This window comes from Oryzias latipes, chromosome 5 (genome assembly GCF_053564925.1).
Source record: "Oryzias latipes strain Hd-rR chromosome 5, Olatipes_Hd-rR_3.1".
NCBI classification, from domain to species: domain Eukaryota; kingdom Metazoa; phylum Chordata; class Actinopteri; order Beloniformes; family Adrianichthyidae; genus Oryzias; species Oryzias latipes.
In genome coordinates this window covers 16,566,693-16,581,636 of record NC_136241.1, presented here as the reverse complement: position 1 = coordinate 16,581,636, position 14,944 = coordinate 16,566,693, and the positions used below count along the sequence as shown (strand labels likewise).

Genomic DNA, 14,944 nt, shown 5'->3' with positions numbered 1-14,944 from the left:
CATTTTGGAGGCATGAAGCATTGACTGTTTCCCATTCCTATTTTTTCTCTTTGCAGGGGTCATTGGGTTGCTGAACTACTTAAGGGAGAGGGTGGGGTACACTGTGGACAGACAGGCCATACTGCAGAGCCATACTCGTTCCTAAATGACAAATTAAGTTTCTTTTTAAGTGATGGCTACATGGGAAAGCATGCAGCCCTCACACAGTGAAGACCCAGCTGGGGTTTTAACCAGAACCTTCCTGCTGTGAAGTGAATTTACTAACCACCACACCACTTTGTAGCCTGCTTGTTTCTGTATTTTGTTGAAAATGTAATTTTGTGTCACTGAACTCAGGACATTTTTCATATTTAAAGACAGTGAGCAGGCAGAATTGTAATCGCCTTAAGCTGATTCAGATTTGACCTCTATAGTTTCCTGAAAAAGAATTTCGAGCTAACCGTTTGATTTGCCTTCAAATCAACAGGTAATTGACACAAAATCAGAAGCACACAACCAAAACCCTATTAGCAAATATAATGCACTCATTTAACTTTCATATTTAAGCTGCTGAGCTCATTACCTGAAAGGAAGCCTGTGCAGATTACTGAGGGAAAGAAATCAGCCCCGAAGAGGAACCGCTGTGAGAAACTGAAGTTTTTTTATCCGCATTAAACCGCTGTAGTCTCAGATGGCTTACATCCTTCCAGTTTGTAGTCATGATAGCTTACCCCTCACAGTGTTAGATTGAGAGGTGAGCATCTTCATCACAACATTAATCAAGCTAAGAAAATAATGAATGCATGAGAGGTGGCACTGCAAGTGAATTGCCTCTAATTAAAGTGGGGAACATCGTTGTGATGTGGTGACCTTATAATGTAGTTCCACCTAAAGAGACTAAAAGAGGAAGGTAGAATTCCTAGCCTTTGGTTCTGTTAAGTACATAACTCATGTGCTCAAACAAGCAGTTCTTTTTTTTACATTGTTGTGACATAATTTGGTCAGAACTTGAGTTTTCATTTCTTCTCTTTTTTGCTTTGTTTTTATTTTTGTAATTTTGGGTGTGAAGGAACAAACATTTCTAAATATTTAAAGCCTTTCTGGTAAAATTCTAAAGGTCAAAGTTAATTTGAGGGGTTGAACTTGTGATTCACTTGACCAATTGCAAGGGAACTCTCCACCTTCATCTGTGCTGCAGTTTTGGTCCTTTGTGGTATCTCCATACAGATAGATTCACATCAATCATAGATAATGGTTACTGAAAAAAGCATTAATATCTAAAGAACTGAATTTCCTGTCTGTTTATAATGTGTGGGGCAGTGAGGTAAAGACAAGGCATCAACACAAATCTCATCAAACATTTCAATAAACCCAATAATGCAAACTTGGGCAGTAAAAAATGCTTGTTTCCTTTCTTAGCTCAGAAAGCAATAATGCCAAAGTCAGGGCAGTACAATGGGGCAGTGGCCCTCACAGCAAGAAGGCCCTAGTCCAAATCTTGAGTGGGACTTTTCTGTGTGGAGTTAGCAAGTTCTCCCCATGTATGTGTGCGTTTTATCCGGGTTCTCCTGTTTCCTCCTACAAAAACATGCTTCACAGGTTAATTGCTGACTCCAAAATTGCCCCTTTGCGTGTGTGTGATTGTGACCCTGCAACAGACTGGCAACCTTTTCAAGGTGTACCCCGTCTTTGCCCAACAGTAGCCAGGACAGGCTCAAGCTGCCCTGTGACCCCATGGGATACAGCAGGTTAAGAAAATGGATGGATGGATGGATGGATGGATGGATGGATGGATGGATGGATGGATGGATGGATGGATGGATGGATGGATGGATGGATGGATGGATGGATGGATGGATGGATGGACGGATGGACGGATGGACGGATGGATGGATGCATGCTAAAGCCAAAATTAGCAAATGAAACTAAACATTAAACAAACTGGTTAAATAAACTGGTGAGACTTCTACAATGGGAACTGGAAAGCAGCAATGTAGGTGAGTTAACAGTAGTAATTTAGCAATATGATGAAAAGTTAAAAAATTGTTAAAAATTTTTGAACACTCATTCATCTGGGATAGTTCCATTCAAGAAAACCTTTTTTTTGTCATAAATTAAGAATTGAGAAAGGACAAAAAGGCATAACTACTTATGTATTACTTTACAGACTTACATGATCTTTTATCTTAATATGCAGTTAATGTCATACTTAATGTGACAGTGACAATATGTCAGGTATTTACTAAAGGATGTAAACTCATTATCAGCACCATCTGGACATACTGCTGCAGGTAGCAGCACCTCGCCTCATGACCAGCATCGGTAATTCTGGATTCCAGGTTTCTTGACTCTTGACAGATTTATTAGTGATGCCTGAGCAACAATGAGATGCTTTTAAAGTTCCACTCCAAGCATATTTAGATAAATGTAAAAACGTTCCCAGTGGTCTTTTGATTATGATTGTGTCGTTTTTAGGCAAAATTAAAAAACCCTGTCGTTTTCTCTGACGTAGTTTGTGCAGAGCATTGGGAGCACATAAGAAGTTTGCTTCTAAGTTTTGGGTGGGACTGTGAGTAAGCCTCCTCCAATCATCCCATTGTTTACACTCCTTCTCCCCACCCCTCGCTATAGCCTCCTACAACCCGGAGCTAACATTAGCAGAGCAACAAAAATGCTGATCAATATCTTACCTTTCCAGCGAACAGTTTTGAGCCAAATGCCAGCTCAGATGAGGGAAATGAAAACGATAATTGATCAATTTGTCTGCAAGTGGATGCGTCGGAATGGAGCGGAGCAGGGAGACTTTAACCTGCCAATTTCAGTTTCTGCATCACAAATGAGAGCTTTTCAAAACTGCATGTTTTTGTCCGCTACTGATTCCCTGATTTGAATAAAGAAAAACCCAGAAATGCAGTTTAATCTTCTTTCATATAAGTCCTCCATCATAAGAAAAAGGTTACAAAACCATGTTAAAAAACACAAAGAACATGATTTTCATTGAAGTGGTTCTTGAAAAAATGGTAATAGGACTAAAATAGATAAGTTTAAGATAATACATTTTAAATAACATGTAAGATTTAAAATAAATATGGAAATAATATAGAATTGATAACTAAAGAAAAAATGCTTCATTGGTTTATTGGTATCTCTAAACTGCTCTTAGGTGAGTGTGTGAGTTACATTCTGGCCCAGCAAAATACTGGTGACCTTTTCGGAGTGCGTGACACCTTTGCCCAACAGTAGCTGGGTTGGCTTCAGCAACCGCATGACCCAAAAGAAATTAAGTCGGTTCAGAAAATGATTGAAACAAACAAAATAAAACATGAAATATTAGGAGCAAGTTACGATTTTAACACATCTGCTCATTTAACCCTTGTGCTATCTTAGATGACCCAACCCTTGCATTAACGTGTTCTCCCTACCATGACAAAGGTGGATAAAGGTGGAAAGATTTCATGTAATCCATGGACACCAGTGAAGATCACAAATAATGGAAGAAAAAAGGTTCAGCGCACTGTCTAGTGGGTCTAGATGACCCAACTCCCCAATGTTAAAGTGCCTAAGATAGCACAAGGGATAAAATGATAAAAGTGATGTCTCTATAGAGCTTGCGCTAATACATTTTTTCAATTTAATGTACAGCTGAATCGTGTGGTCTTTTACATTTCCAATTTTGACTAAATTATTGCAGCAAACTACTCCTTATAAATTTTGAAATTATTTAAATTTGAGTTTTCTTCTTTAACAGTAACTAAAACTTAAAATTCGAGTCTCTCTTATAGTCGTTTTGTATTTCTTTCTTAATCTAATGGGATGACACTCTGTCTGAACCCTAAATGTTAACCTGGCATTATAAACAAAAATGAAGATTTCTGTCTGCAACAAAAAAACGTTGCAGAAAATAAATAAATGACATTAACTTAAAATTCATAAGAAAGGACGTTTTATTGTGATAAAAGTCTTCTTGTTTCCATGGTGATACCTCCTCTCCTCAACCCATGATCTGAAAAAGAAAAAACAAATGACTCAAAAATAACTCATCTATTTTAATTGCTATCTGCTGGCATTTTTTTTTTGGTTAATTAAGTTAGTAAATTTGAAAAGAATAAATACAGGTATGACTTGTATTAAAATGAAATATCTGTCCTCGTGTTATTGGTAAATACTGACGCCGTTCATCCAGCTGATGTAAGCTGACACACGGGTGAAGACGGTGGGTTTCCTGTAGGCATTGCAGCCAGAGGAAGACACAAAACTGGTCACACCATGAACCACCCACTGGCCATTGACACTGCAGTTCAGGGGGCCACCAGAATCACCCTGCATCCAAAATAATAGAAAAAAATTATTGAGCTGAGCAAAAATCACAGAGAAAAGTAAAAAGAGCCATTTTAGCTTTAAAACAATGTTCAATAGGTTGATATAGGTGCAAAGCTTTGATATTAATACATTTGAATAAATCAAACCCAGGATTAAAGAAAATAAAAGGCCTGAAGCTTCACCTGACAGCCAGATTCACTGCCACCTCCAGCACAGACCATGGAGCTCTTCACGGTGCTCCCCCACCATCCAGAGCTGGAGCAGGTGTTGTGGTCAACAACAGGCAGGTATGCCTGCTTCAGCTGAGCAGACAGCTGACCTCCAGCTGAAGATAGCAGGACAAACATATATTACAGCAGAACTCAACAAGTAGTGGTTGCATGTTGTTGTTGTTTGAGGATTTTATACTGACTCTGGGTGCGGCCCCATCCACTAATGTAGCAGTTGTTGTTGTGGGGCAGAACCTGACCAGACGGAGGCAGACTGGCGAGCTGGACGTAGCTGTTGAGGGTGGCTGGAGTGGAGAGGCGCAGGAGAGCAATGTCGTACCTGACAGGATAACAGCAGAACTGGGCATCAGTGTTTTCTTTGCTCTAAAGAAACTTGTTCTGACAAATTGCCTCATTTATTTAAAGTTATGATTTTAAAACGTTTGTTTTATTTGAAAATTTCTTTTTCTTTATATTCTTCTTTCTTTATCCTTTAACTAATGTGCAGTTTTCTTGGATTGGCACAATGAGTGAGAACGTGCAAATAGATTTTGTTCTTGAAAAGTTGCAATGAAACAAAGGTCTTGTAAATGTAAATAATAAAAATGATGTTAATGTGTCTATTTTCTTAAAATAACACATTTTAAATATTTTGTGATGAATAACCTGTTTGGTTAATTGATTAATGATTTTTTTTAATTAAAAAGGAAGTTTTTTGCTTAATGGATATTAACCAATGTGTGCAATAATGTGTGCAATTTAATTTTTGTAGAACTGACCCTGCAGCAACATTATTGGTGTTCCAGGAGGGGTGGACGTAGACCTGACTGACACTCAAGTACTGCTCTCTGCCCTCATTAGTGTAGATGTCATGGTCTCCAACAACCACACGCCAAGTCATGGATCTGTGGCCGCAAAAAGAAAGCAAAATGCAAAGTTCACTTCTCAGCAGGATATCCTATACAACCGAATGGAAACACACGACAGAACATGTTTTAGAGATCATTTTTGCCTGCTTAATGATTTTTCCATTTTTAATTCAGCCAAAACTCTGGCTGTAAGATGAAAGTTGTTTCACCTGTCCACACAGTGAGCAGCAGTCATGACCCATCCTGTCTTGATCAGGCTTCCCCCACAGGTGTGGTAGTAACTACCACCAGACAGGTACTGAAGAGAGATCTGATGAAACAAACAATTTACAATTACGCCATTGAATTTTGAAGGTGATTTTGAAAAGCTATCTCTTAAATATTGTGGGTGTTTGTGACACATTTTCCTATTTTTACAGCAAGTTGTTTATGTAACAATAATTATCATGAACATCGTAAATTCCTTTTCACAGGTTTAACAGACCTTTAAGCTTTATGTTTTCGTGCTGTATCTTATTCACACTGTCTTTTTGCAGCATTATAGTCTTAAACAAACTCAACATCCATATAGACTCAAACAAACCTGCCAAGGCCAGGAGTTTGGTCTGGCCACTTCTCCTCCAACAACTCTGTCCTGAAGATTGTCATCCCTCAGGTACCTGGGCTCAGGCTGCAACTCAGCCAGCACTGAACAAACAAAGACAGAGGAAGTACGCTGGTCAGGCATTATGCAGAGCTGCATGACCAGGATGTGTAAAACATGTAAGAAAACAAGGCAGTGCTTACCCAGGGCTGCAAGAGAAGTCAACAAAAGAAACCTGAGCATGCTTGAGGTTGCTTAAAATGCTCTGCAGGGGAGACGTCTGGACAGAGCTGTTTTATACCCTCAGGACCTCCTCTGCCTATGGCCTTGGTGAATATGTGTGTGCTCAGCTTGTCGGTGCTAACACATGTCCACCTGTGTCAGTCTCACAGATATCGCTGTGGTAGCACCTCTAGGATTAACTCATAGAAAAACCAGCACTGAGCTATTTTTTATCTGACGGTTGATACTGAGCTATGGCATTCTGTCTTCCCAAACTGCTGCTAACCCACAAACTGTACATTACTGTCAATTATCATTTATCCTATATATCCCACTTATGTAGAAACAATCTAATTTGAATCAATTTGCTCTTAACATAGATTTCCATGTGTCTATGATGAAGCTCTATTTTTAGATGATAGCTTTAGAAAGGGACAGATGAATGCTGACAGATTCTGTGAGTTTTTATTCTATTTTATTTCTGTCCTGAAAGCTGACAGGATGGGACTTTGATTTATCATAAAAGCATATAAGCTACTTGTGCTTTTTGTGTTGCAAATGAATCATAAACCGTTCAGCCCCAAAGGTGAAGGTCTAGTTTGGAGATACAGAAAAAATATGTATGACCCTCTCCTTTCATTTTGCAATTCACAGGTTGTAATTAATATTTTATACAGATTAGGGTCATTGTTTGAAGATTCCAGGCAAGACCCAGAGGATTTCCCACCTGAATCCTTTAATAAAAATGTGTTTGGCAGAAACTCAGCTGGGTTAACATTCTTGAAAGGAATTTTCAATGCAGGCATGTAACAAATGTTACTGAAGCACAGCATTTTTTGGCATGTATGAGGAATGTTTAAAAACTATTTGTCAAAAAAGATTGTTTGCTTTTATACAATCGAACATTGTCATTAGTGTCTATGTCAAATAAACTGAAAAAGTAAATCACAGCTAGAATTTTCTTTACATTGAACTTTTATAGCCTGTCGAGTTTTTCTTAAAATCAAAAATTTAACGAATGTATGTTTGATACATTTATAAATATGATAGACTACTCATAGAATACAGGGTTTAGGAAATAAAAATTATCAATGAAAACAGCAAAAGATTTGCAGGTAGGACTCACTCTTTGTAACATTTTATGTTGGGTTTGGATAGGGTTGACTGGTGGAAGAAAGTAGAATAATAATAAAAGTAGAATAATAACAGAAAGAAATTAATAACTGGAAAATTACTTGAGACCCAATATTTTGTATTAATAGTCTGAGAGTGCAACTTAAGTTTGTGCCCATTGATCTTTAAAGTAGTACTCGTGTAGCTTTTGTCTTGTTTTTAAACCCCTGAAAAAAATGTCTAACACAAAAAAACGACACTTTTGCAGTTGTGCAAGGCAGTTTTACAGTTCCAAATCTCTTTTACAAATTGACATTTTTTACAAGCATAGTTGCTTTTTACTGCTCTAAAATTGGTTTTGTAAAAACAAAAGATATTCTGCATTTGCATTTATTTTACATTTTCATCTTTCAGCATATCCCATCAGGGGTCGCCACAGGGACTCAGGTTTCACTGATTCGTACAGGTGGTTTGGCAGAGATTTTTACACTGGATGCCCTGTCTGATACAAGCCTGTATTTTACTCAGGCTGGGGACTGGCACAGGAGGATCCAGACTTGGCCCCCATATGGCTACTTAGTTAGGAAGTTGTTTAAATGGTCTTGCGTGGGTCCCAGTCCCAAGGACCCACACTGGATGAAGCACATCACACCCCTTGGGAAACTTACCCAACTAAGCTATCCAGCCACTGTTTGCAGCTTTTTTTCACTGATGCATAAAAAATTTGTTTACAGAAATTAAACTATTTTGCTTCATCCACAAGGATCATTTTTAGGTGCAATTTACTTATTAAAAGCACACCTTCATACTAGAAGACTGAACACACACTTGCAAACACAAAAATCCCTTTTACTGTGGCTTTTGTCCTGTTTTAATAAAGGATTACCAATATACATAATATAAAATATGAAGTAGTTCTTAAATTGAGTGAATAGAAAATTGAGCCATAGGACTAAAACAAAATGAAAAAACAAATGAACATGATTAAAAAAATAATGAGTCCCATGTAAAAAATTTACAAAATAGAAACTCTAACTGTTGTCTCATGTTTTGACATTTTATTTATTTTTTATTTTTTAACTCAATCAAAGTTCCAACATTTGCACATATACACACTTTGTAAGCATCCATTATGCCTTGTATTACAACCCAGGACTTATTAGATCGTTTTCTTTCTCCAGTATCACAAAAGTGTGATAAAAAGCCTTTTTTATTTAAAACAGGCAAATAAAAACCTAATTTTGTCTGAATAAAGAGCAAAACAACATGAAATTGTGGCATCAAAAAATGTCATCATTTAGTCAGGGCTGCTTCATTCATAAACATAAACCCTGTAGGACATTTTCAAATGAAAGTGTATTTTGTTTCCCTGCTTTTGTAGCCTTGTTAGTATTTTTCCATTTTTTTTTACTTTATTATTTAGGGAACTATAAATATGGACATTTATGTTGAGCTTTTTATGTTTAGAACCTACTGCACAAATCTATGTCCTTCTACAATATCTAATTTTATATCAAATATTAAAAAGACACACTCCTTTGCTAATAAAAAGGTGGCAGGCAGTAAGAAACAAAAATGCTGTAGTGATATTTAGGGATCATGACCCAGTTTAATCTCTATCATGTAATGTAATTTTTTATATGTAAGTCTCTTTCTTCTTTGGTTGTACCACAAAGTGATCTCCTTGACTTTCATTTATCCATTTAACGCATGCAGAGATTTTAATAAAGGAGATAGGATTTTGAGGTGTTTCTCCTTGTCTTTCCTGACACGTTGACACCTGACACAATAGGATTACAACAAAAAAAAATATTTTAAGTCAGAATTTTTAAATATTAAACAGTAATTTATGATCTTCAACTTGCAGAAAAAAAATCATGTTTACTTATCAATAAAAAAAAGAACTGCACCTGAATTTTAAGTAAAGAAGATCTCCCTCAGACAAACAAATTAAAAAAAGAAGAAACGACAGATGCATTGATGTGTTTTAACCAATGACAAGCACATACATATATTTCTTTCTTTCTGTATCTGTCACAAGATTAAAATATAACAGGATGGCTGAAGATTCCTCTCACCGAAATCAGGTCATTTGTCAACACATTTCCATTTTCTCACCCCCCCCCCCCCCCCAACCCTGAAAAAGTTTGTTACAGCTGCCGTGAAGGCCAAGAATCTGCTGAGTTTATCTTTTCAATTTCTGAGTATAATGCTTCTTTGTAGACTTACAACCTCAACGACAAACCAACTTTTTAAAACAAAATGTTCAACTTTCAAGAAACAGTACTTTAATAAAGAGTAAACGTATTTTGAGAAGGTTAATGATAACAGGGTGTCTTTTTTCTGCTTAAACATGTCTTACTTCTTTTTGAAAGTTTATTTAGGAGGTTCTAATAGGATCATTCTATAACAGTAAAAACATTGGACTGAACAAGATCCATGATTTCACTCAATCCCATTGTATGATATTGCAATTTTAAAGAAAAATATAGAAAAGGTTTTTTATGGCTTTTAATGTTTTCTAAGCATTTAAAGCCTGAATGGGTACCATATTTGCAAAGTCATCAATCACTGCACTAAGACTACCAATTGTTCATGTGTTGTACTCTAATTCTCAATTTTACTTCCTGTTCTGTTTTCAAAATTTTAACTTACTTATACCAAAAATGTTTAGTGAGTTGCATCAGGTATGAGTGTGTCAAATCTCAAAGTTTCTTAGTATTGAAATAATGCAACATTTTTCCTCTTTACAATACTTGGTTTCATGTGCCATCATGCCATCAGTCCTCTGCAAATTTTGCCAGAAAGTGATGTAAACTGATGAAAATTTGATGTTTGTTTTTTTTAATGTATGTAATACTTGCACATGTCAATAAATTCAAATGTGTAATGAAAAAAACAATGTTAGACAGGGAGGGAAGTGAACAAAGTGGAGTCCAATTAGTTTGAAATGTCGACTGCAGTTGGAAAGTGACATGAATGAATTTTATTTGACACATTTATTTAGTGACCTGATTTCTGTATTGTTGAACCTACAGGTTTGTGATCTCTAAAGTCTGATAAGCCTTTGAGAGGGCAACAGTGCAAGGACGTAGTGGGTGTGGGAAGAATTGTTCTCCCTTTTTTTTTTCTGCCCTGCAAATGTATTGTGATGAGGCTAACTCTTTCAGGGAGGGCAAAGGGCATCCAGTGATCTTCTCTGCAGTTTAATGAGTTTTTGAAAAGTCTTTTTTTTGGGCCACAGCAAACCCCACTTACATGATACACATGAGAGGATACTCAAATGCTACTCTGTAAAAAGTCACCAGCAACTTCCTGACAACTTCATTCCCCCTTAAATACTCTCAGGAAGTGCAGTCTTTGAGGTGACCTTTTCAAATTCTGCTGAACATAATAATGGTCTCTGGAAAGGTCCTGTGTTTGTGGATTCCTAGCAGCTTAAAATGCTGCACCCTGTCAAGAAGAGGGGTTTGCGGTCAACTTATGCTTCCTCCTTGAGTTCACTGAACACCACTCTGACAACCTTTGGACTCCATTATGATACGCTAACACATCTCCCCCTAAGTTAAACCAACCACTATGATACCATCTGGGAAATTGGTGCAAATGTATACAAAGAATAAAGGAGTTGGGTGTAGTACACTGCCCTGGAAGGAGTGTGATTGATTAGAGTTACAGCTTTCTTAAATAACCTATTTGGTCTGTATGTCCACTGACAGTGGTCATGGGTGACTAGGAGGCAGCTGGAGATGTTTTGAAGCACTACATTTTCAAAGCACTTAATTATTCCCAGCGGGTTGCACACAGTGGTCCTGGTGCACTCAGAGAGCTTATGTGTGTGCATAGACACATGAAAATCTTCTGCCACCGGTCTACCACCACGCAACCTCCAAATGTGCCAGGGTGGTGGCTGACCAATGTCAACAAATCGTCCAGTTGCCATTGAACTTTAACTTTTTCTTAAAACCTTGGTGGCCACCGCACAGCGTGTGAATATGCGACTGCAGCTGGCCCAAGGGCATGGCCACTGCATGACCACTGCACAACCACCTGCCGAATTTCTGAGAAGCCCCATCTGATCCATTTCCATTCCAAAGACGGAGAAGCAGAAGTCTTTTGAACCTCAAATAAAGCAAAGAAGTGTTTTGACTCTTCTGCCAGTCAACTGAATGTGGATGTAATGATGTTTGTTCTGCTCTTGTAGTTTGCTATTAAATCCAAACCTTGCCACACTTTATGAGGATCCTTCTATTGTTCATCCATATTTACCCACCCCCCTCTTTTAAAGCTTCCCTGATCTAGTGCAGCTATCTGCTAATGTATTAAGTCATTAGCAGATAACGTTTGCATATCACAAAACTCTGATATGTAACATCCTAGCACCAAATTCCTGTTGGAGTAAAGCATCAACACTGGAGCACATAGGAATTTCAACATCCTTGCAGTGAGTTCATCTACATTTCAAAGTAAGGGTAAATGCATCCTTTAGCTTTGAGTGTTTGAACAGCCTTGGTGTTTGTTTTTTAACCTTGGACTGACTGGTCAACTCCTTGTGTCATTTCTGCTGGCCTTTATCTAATGTTTGGTTGTTGACATGGTTTTCGGGGCACCTGTTGACTGTCTCAGACTTTATCAAAGTTTGCACACAAACTGTTTTTGACCCGTAACTCTGGCTTTTGTTTTAGTTTATCTTTAATCCTCTAATATAACATTCAATTGAATCTTAAATATATGATACACATGAATCTTAACATAATGGGGACATTGTTCTTATTTAATAAAATGACTTGTGGATTACTATTTCATAATGACAATGTATATAATGGTGTTTGTGTTTTTGAAGAAAAATGAATCGTCATGCAATTTTCAATATGTTTGATTTTATTGACTGAAAATACTCATTGGTAAGTTGTTGATGGTCAAACACGGCGTCTGTGTTCATATCCTGCACTAGTACAAGATCTGAAAAAGTAATAAAAGAAGGGTTATGACAAACAATCTTGGGGCTATAAATATTCTTATAGTAGTATATTTAAATATATCAAAGTGCAACTATGTATATTGTATGTTCACAATAACCTTTATAGGTAATTTTTGTGTAAACATTTTTGTAGACTGTTGCATTTTTCCTCATACTGACCGAGTTCATCCAATCGATGTAGGCAGACACGCGGGTGAAGACGGTGGGCTTCTGGGGATAGTTGCATCCATATCCAGACACAAAGCTGGCAATACCATGGACATAGTATTTGCCGCTAACCTGGCAGTTCAGAGGGCCTCCAGAGTCTCCCTAACACAAGAAAAGGAAATTTGAACATGGAAAGTTGAAAGGGGAAGGGATTTAGTAAAAAATAAACAAATTGTTTTTTCTAAGACATTTGGTTTCTTAAGAGAGATGACTCACGTTGCATCCAGACTCAGCACCACCTCCTCCACACACCATGGTGGTCTTCACTGTGCTGCCCCACCAGTCACTGCGGGAGCAGGTGCTGTGGTCGACCACAGGAAGATAGGCCTCTTTGAGCTGGGAGGACAGGCTACCACCAGCTAAAAAGCAGAAAGAATGAGATGCAATCAATTTTAAAAAGGTTGTTTTAATAACATTGGCAGGAGCTCAGACTTATCCTTACTGGAAGTGAGTCCCCATCCGGTGATGTAACAGAGATTGTTGTGAGGCAGAATCTGCCCAGAGGGAGGAAGAGAAGCCAGCTGGACGTAAGAGTTCAGGGTGGCGTCAGAGGACAGTCTCAGAAGAGCAATGTCATACCTAACATGAACAGAAAAAATGAGGGGATTTATAAAGAAGCAAGCCTCACTGACAAGACAGTTTTAAATGAGGTCTCAACTGTCAGTCAAGTATCAGAGTATGACATTAAATCGCTGAAAAGATTACAAGTACCGGTAGCACGAATATTTAAATCGACTTCAAAGACAGAAACACAAAACATCCTGTCTGCATTTTTTATTTTATTTTGAGTTTAAGATAAGAAAAAAGACAACTCAACATTTTAAGTGAATCTGCAAGAAAATCCTGTCCTTTTTATGACATAAAGGTCTCAAGACAAAGACCTCCCATCAGCATTGACTGGAATATTTGAAACATTTTTCTTGTTTCCTGAAAATTCTTTATTTTTTCTCAGATAAGAGGTTTTGTATTTTGGCCATTGATTTATTTTTTAAGAAACACAAAAGTTATCCTCACCCATTGGCAACTCTGTTGGAGTCCCACTGGGGGTGGATGTAAACCTGGCTCACACCAATGACCTGCTCTGTGCCACCGCTGCTGTAGATGTCATGTTCACCGAGAACAACGCGCCACGTCCTGCTGCTGCAATGTTTAAAAAAAGAAAAGAAAGGCAAAACAGTTTTAAATAATAATCACGAACTCTTAGTTGTTCCCTCTTTCATTGTGCTTGTACAGTTAAAAAAAACAGATGTCACACTGGTTTACATATCCCAAAATGTTTGTATTCACTGTCCCTGAAATATATTGCAAAACATGAGTTAATATTTCTGTAAAATATTTTCTCTTAGTCTCCAAATAACTACTTTAATACCTGTCCACACAGTGAGCAGCTGTCATAACCCAACCCCTCTGAATCAGACTTCCTCCACATGTGTGGTAGTAACTGCCACCAGACAGGTACTGAAGAGAGATCTGAGGAGGGAAAACAGACAATGAATTTGATTTTTTTTCTTCTTTTTTTCTTTGTACATGTATTTTAACATAAGCTTTGATGGTTTAATAAGGTTACCTGCCAGGGCCAGGAGTTGGGACTGGCCACTTGACCTCCTACAACTCTCTGTCTGATGTCCTCCAGGTACCTGGGCTGGTGTCCCAGGTCAGCCAGAGCTGGTTAAGAGGAAACATAAGGTAATCATTTGGATATTTGTGATCTGTCTTTAAGCCCAGGGAAAGAGAAAATTACAAAAAAAAAGACATATCTTCAATTTAATTTTTTCTGAGTTTGGTAAATAGAGTAAACAAAAACAGAGCAAGAAACAAATCCGAAGTCCTACAGTTCAATCTGCATTGCATTCTTACCCAAGGCGGCGAGGCTTGTCAACAACAAAAACCTGAGCATGTCTGAGTCAGCTCACAACCTTTCTACGAAGAATAAGCATTCGTTTCAGTCTTTTATACTAGAAGCTAACCTTGAACTGATGCAGGACAATCTATCAGTTCTTTTCCGCTTTCCATAGCCAGTTATTCAGCTGTGGTTTTTCTCACTCACTCTGAAGCACGTCTCTTTTTTCTAGACGGATCCCAGATAGATATTTATTTAAGATCATTTGTACTCTTTGCTGTTACCCAACACACAGGGTTTGTATACTAATTTAAAAAATATTTGATAAAATAACAATATAGTGCATTTTTTCATGATCAACAAGAAATAACTTAAAAAAATTTGCTTTGTTACAAAAAGTCCTTATTAGCATGGATTGTGGTTTACAAAACTGTTTTTGACCTACCAACCAGTAATGTGACACAGTAATGTATAACATACAGTAATGTATAACATGTGGTTTTGACAGTCATTTAAAACTTCATAAGAACTCTTCTGGTTGTCTTTTTCTTATTAAAATAAGTGGGGATGTCAGGGAATGGGTTGGATTGTTGTTACAAAACACTGACTGTTTATTACAAA

At 37.5% G+C, this 14,944-nt stretch overlaps 2 protein-coding genes across 2 annotated transcripts; both read right to left on the bottom strand.

The window, feature by feature from the left end:
* Positions 1-3,905: 3,905 nt before the first annotated feature.
* Positions 3,906-6,315, bottom strand: LOC101156319 (elastase-1). Its single transcript, XM_004068820.4, has 8 exons — positions 6,164-6,315; positions 5,961-6,064; positions 5,587-5,687; positions 5,288-5,413; positions 4,712-4,848; positions 4,482-4,624; positions 4,150-4,299; positions 3,906-3,982 (listed from the first exon to the last, which is right to left on the bottom strand). Exons 1-8 carry the CDS (start codon positions 6,201-6,203, stop codon positions 3,971-3,973), a joined length of 813 nt encoding a protein of 270 aa, XP_004068868.1. The 5' UTR covers positions 6,204-6,315; the 3' UTR covers positions 3,906-3,970.
* Positions 6,316-12,158: 5,843 nt separating this feature from the next.
* Positions 12,159-14,494, bottom strand: LOC101155843 (elastase-1). The gene is made up of 8 exons (XM_004068818.5): positions 14,341-14,494; positions 14,051-14,148; positions 13,853-13,953; positions 13,498-13,623; positions 12,926-13,062; positions 12,700-12,842; positions 12,436-12,585; positions 12,159-12,257 (listed from the first exon to the last, which is right to left on the bottom strand). The coding sequence occupies exons 1-8, from the start codon at positions 14,378-14,380 to the stop codon at positions 12,246-12,248; spliced, it is 807 nt and encodes a 268-aa protein (XP_004068866.1). The 5' UTR covers positions 14,381-14,494; the 3' UTR covers positions 12,159-12,245.
* Between the last annotated feature and the right edge of the window lie 450 nt (positions 14,495-14,944).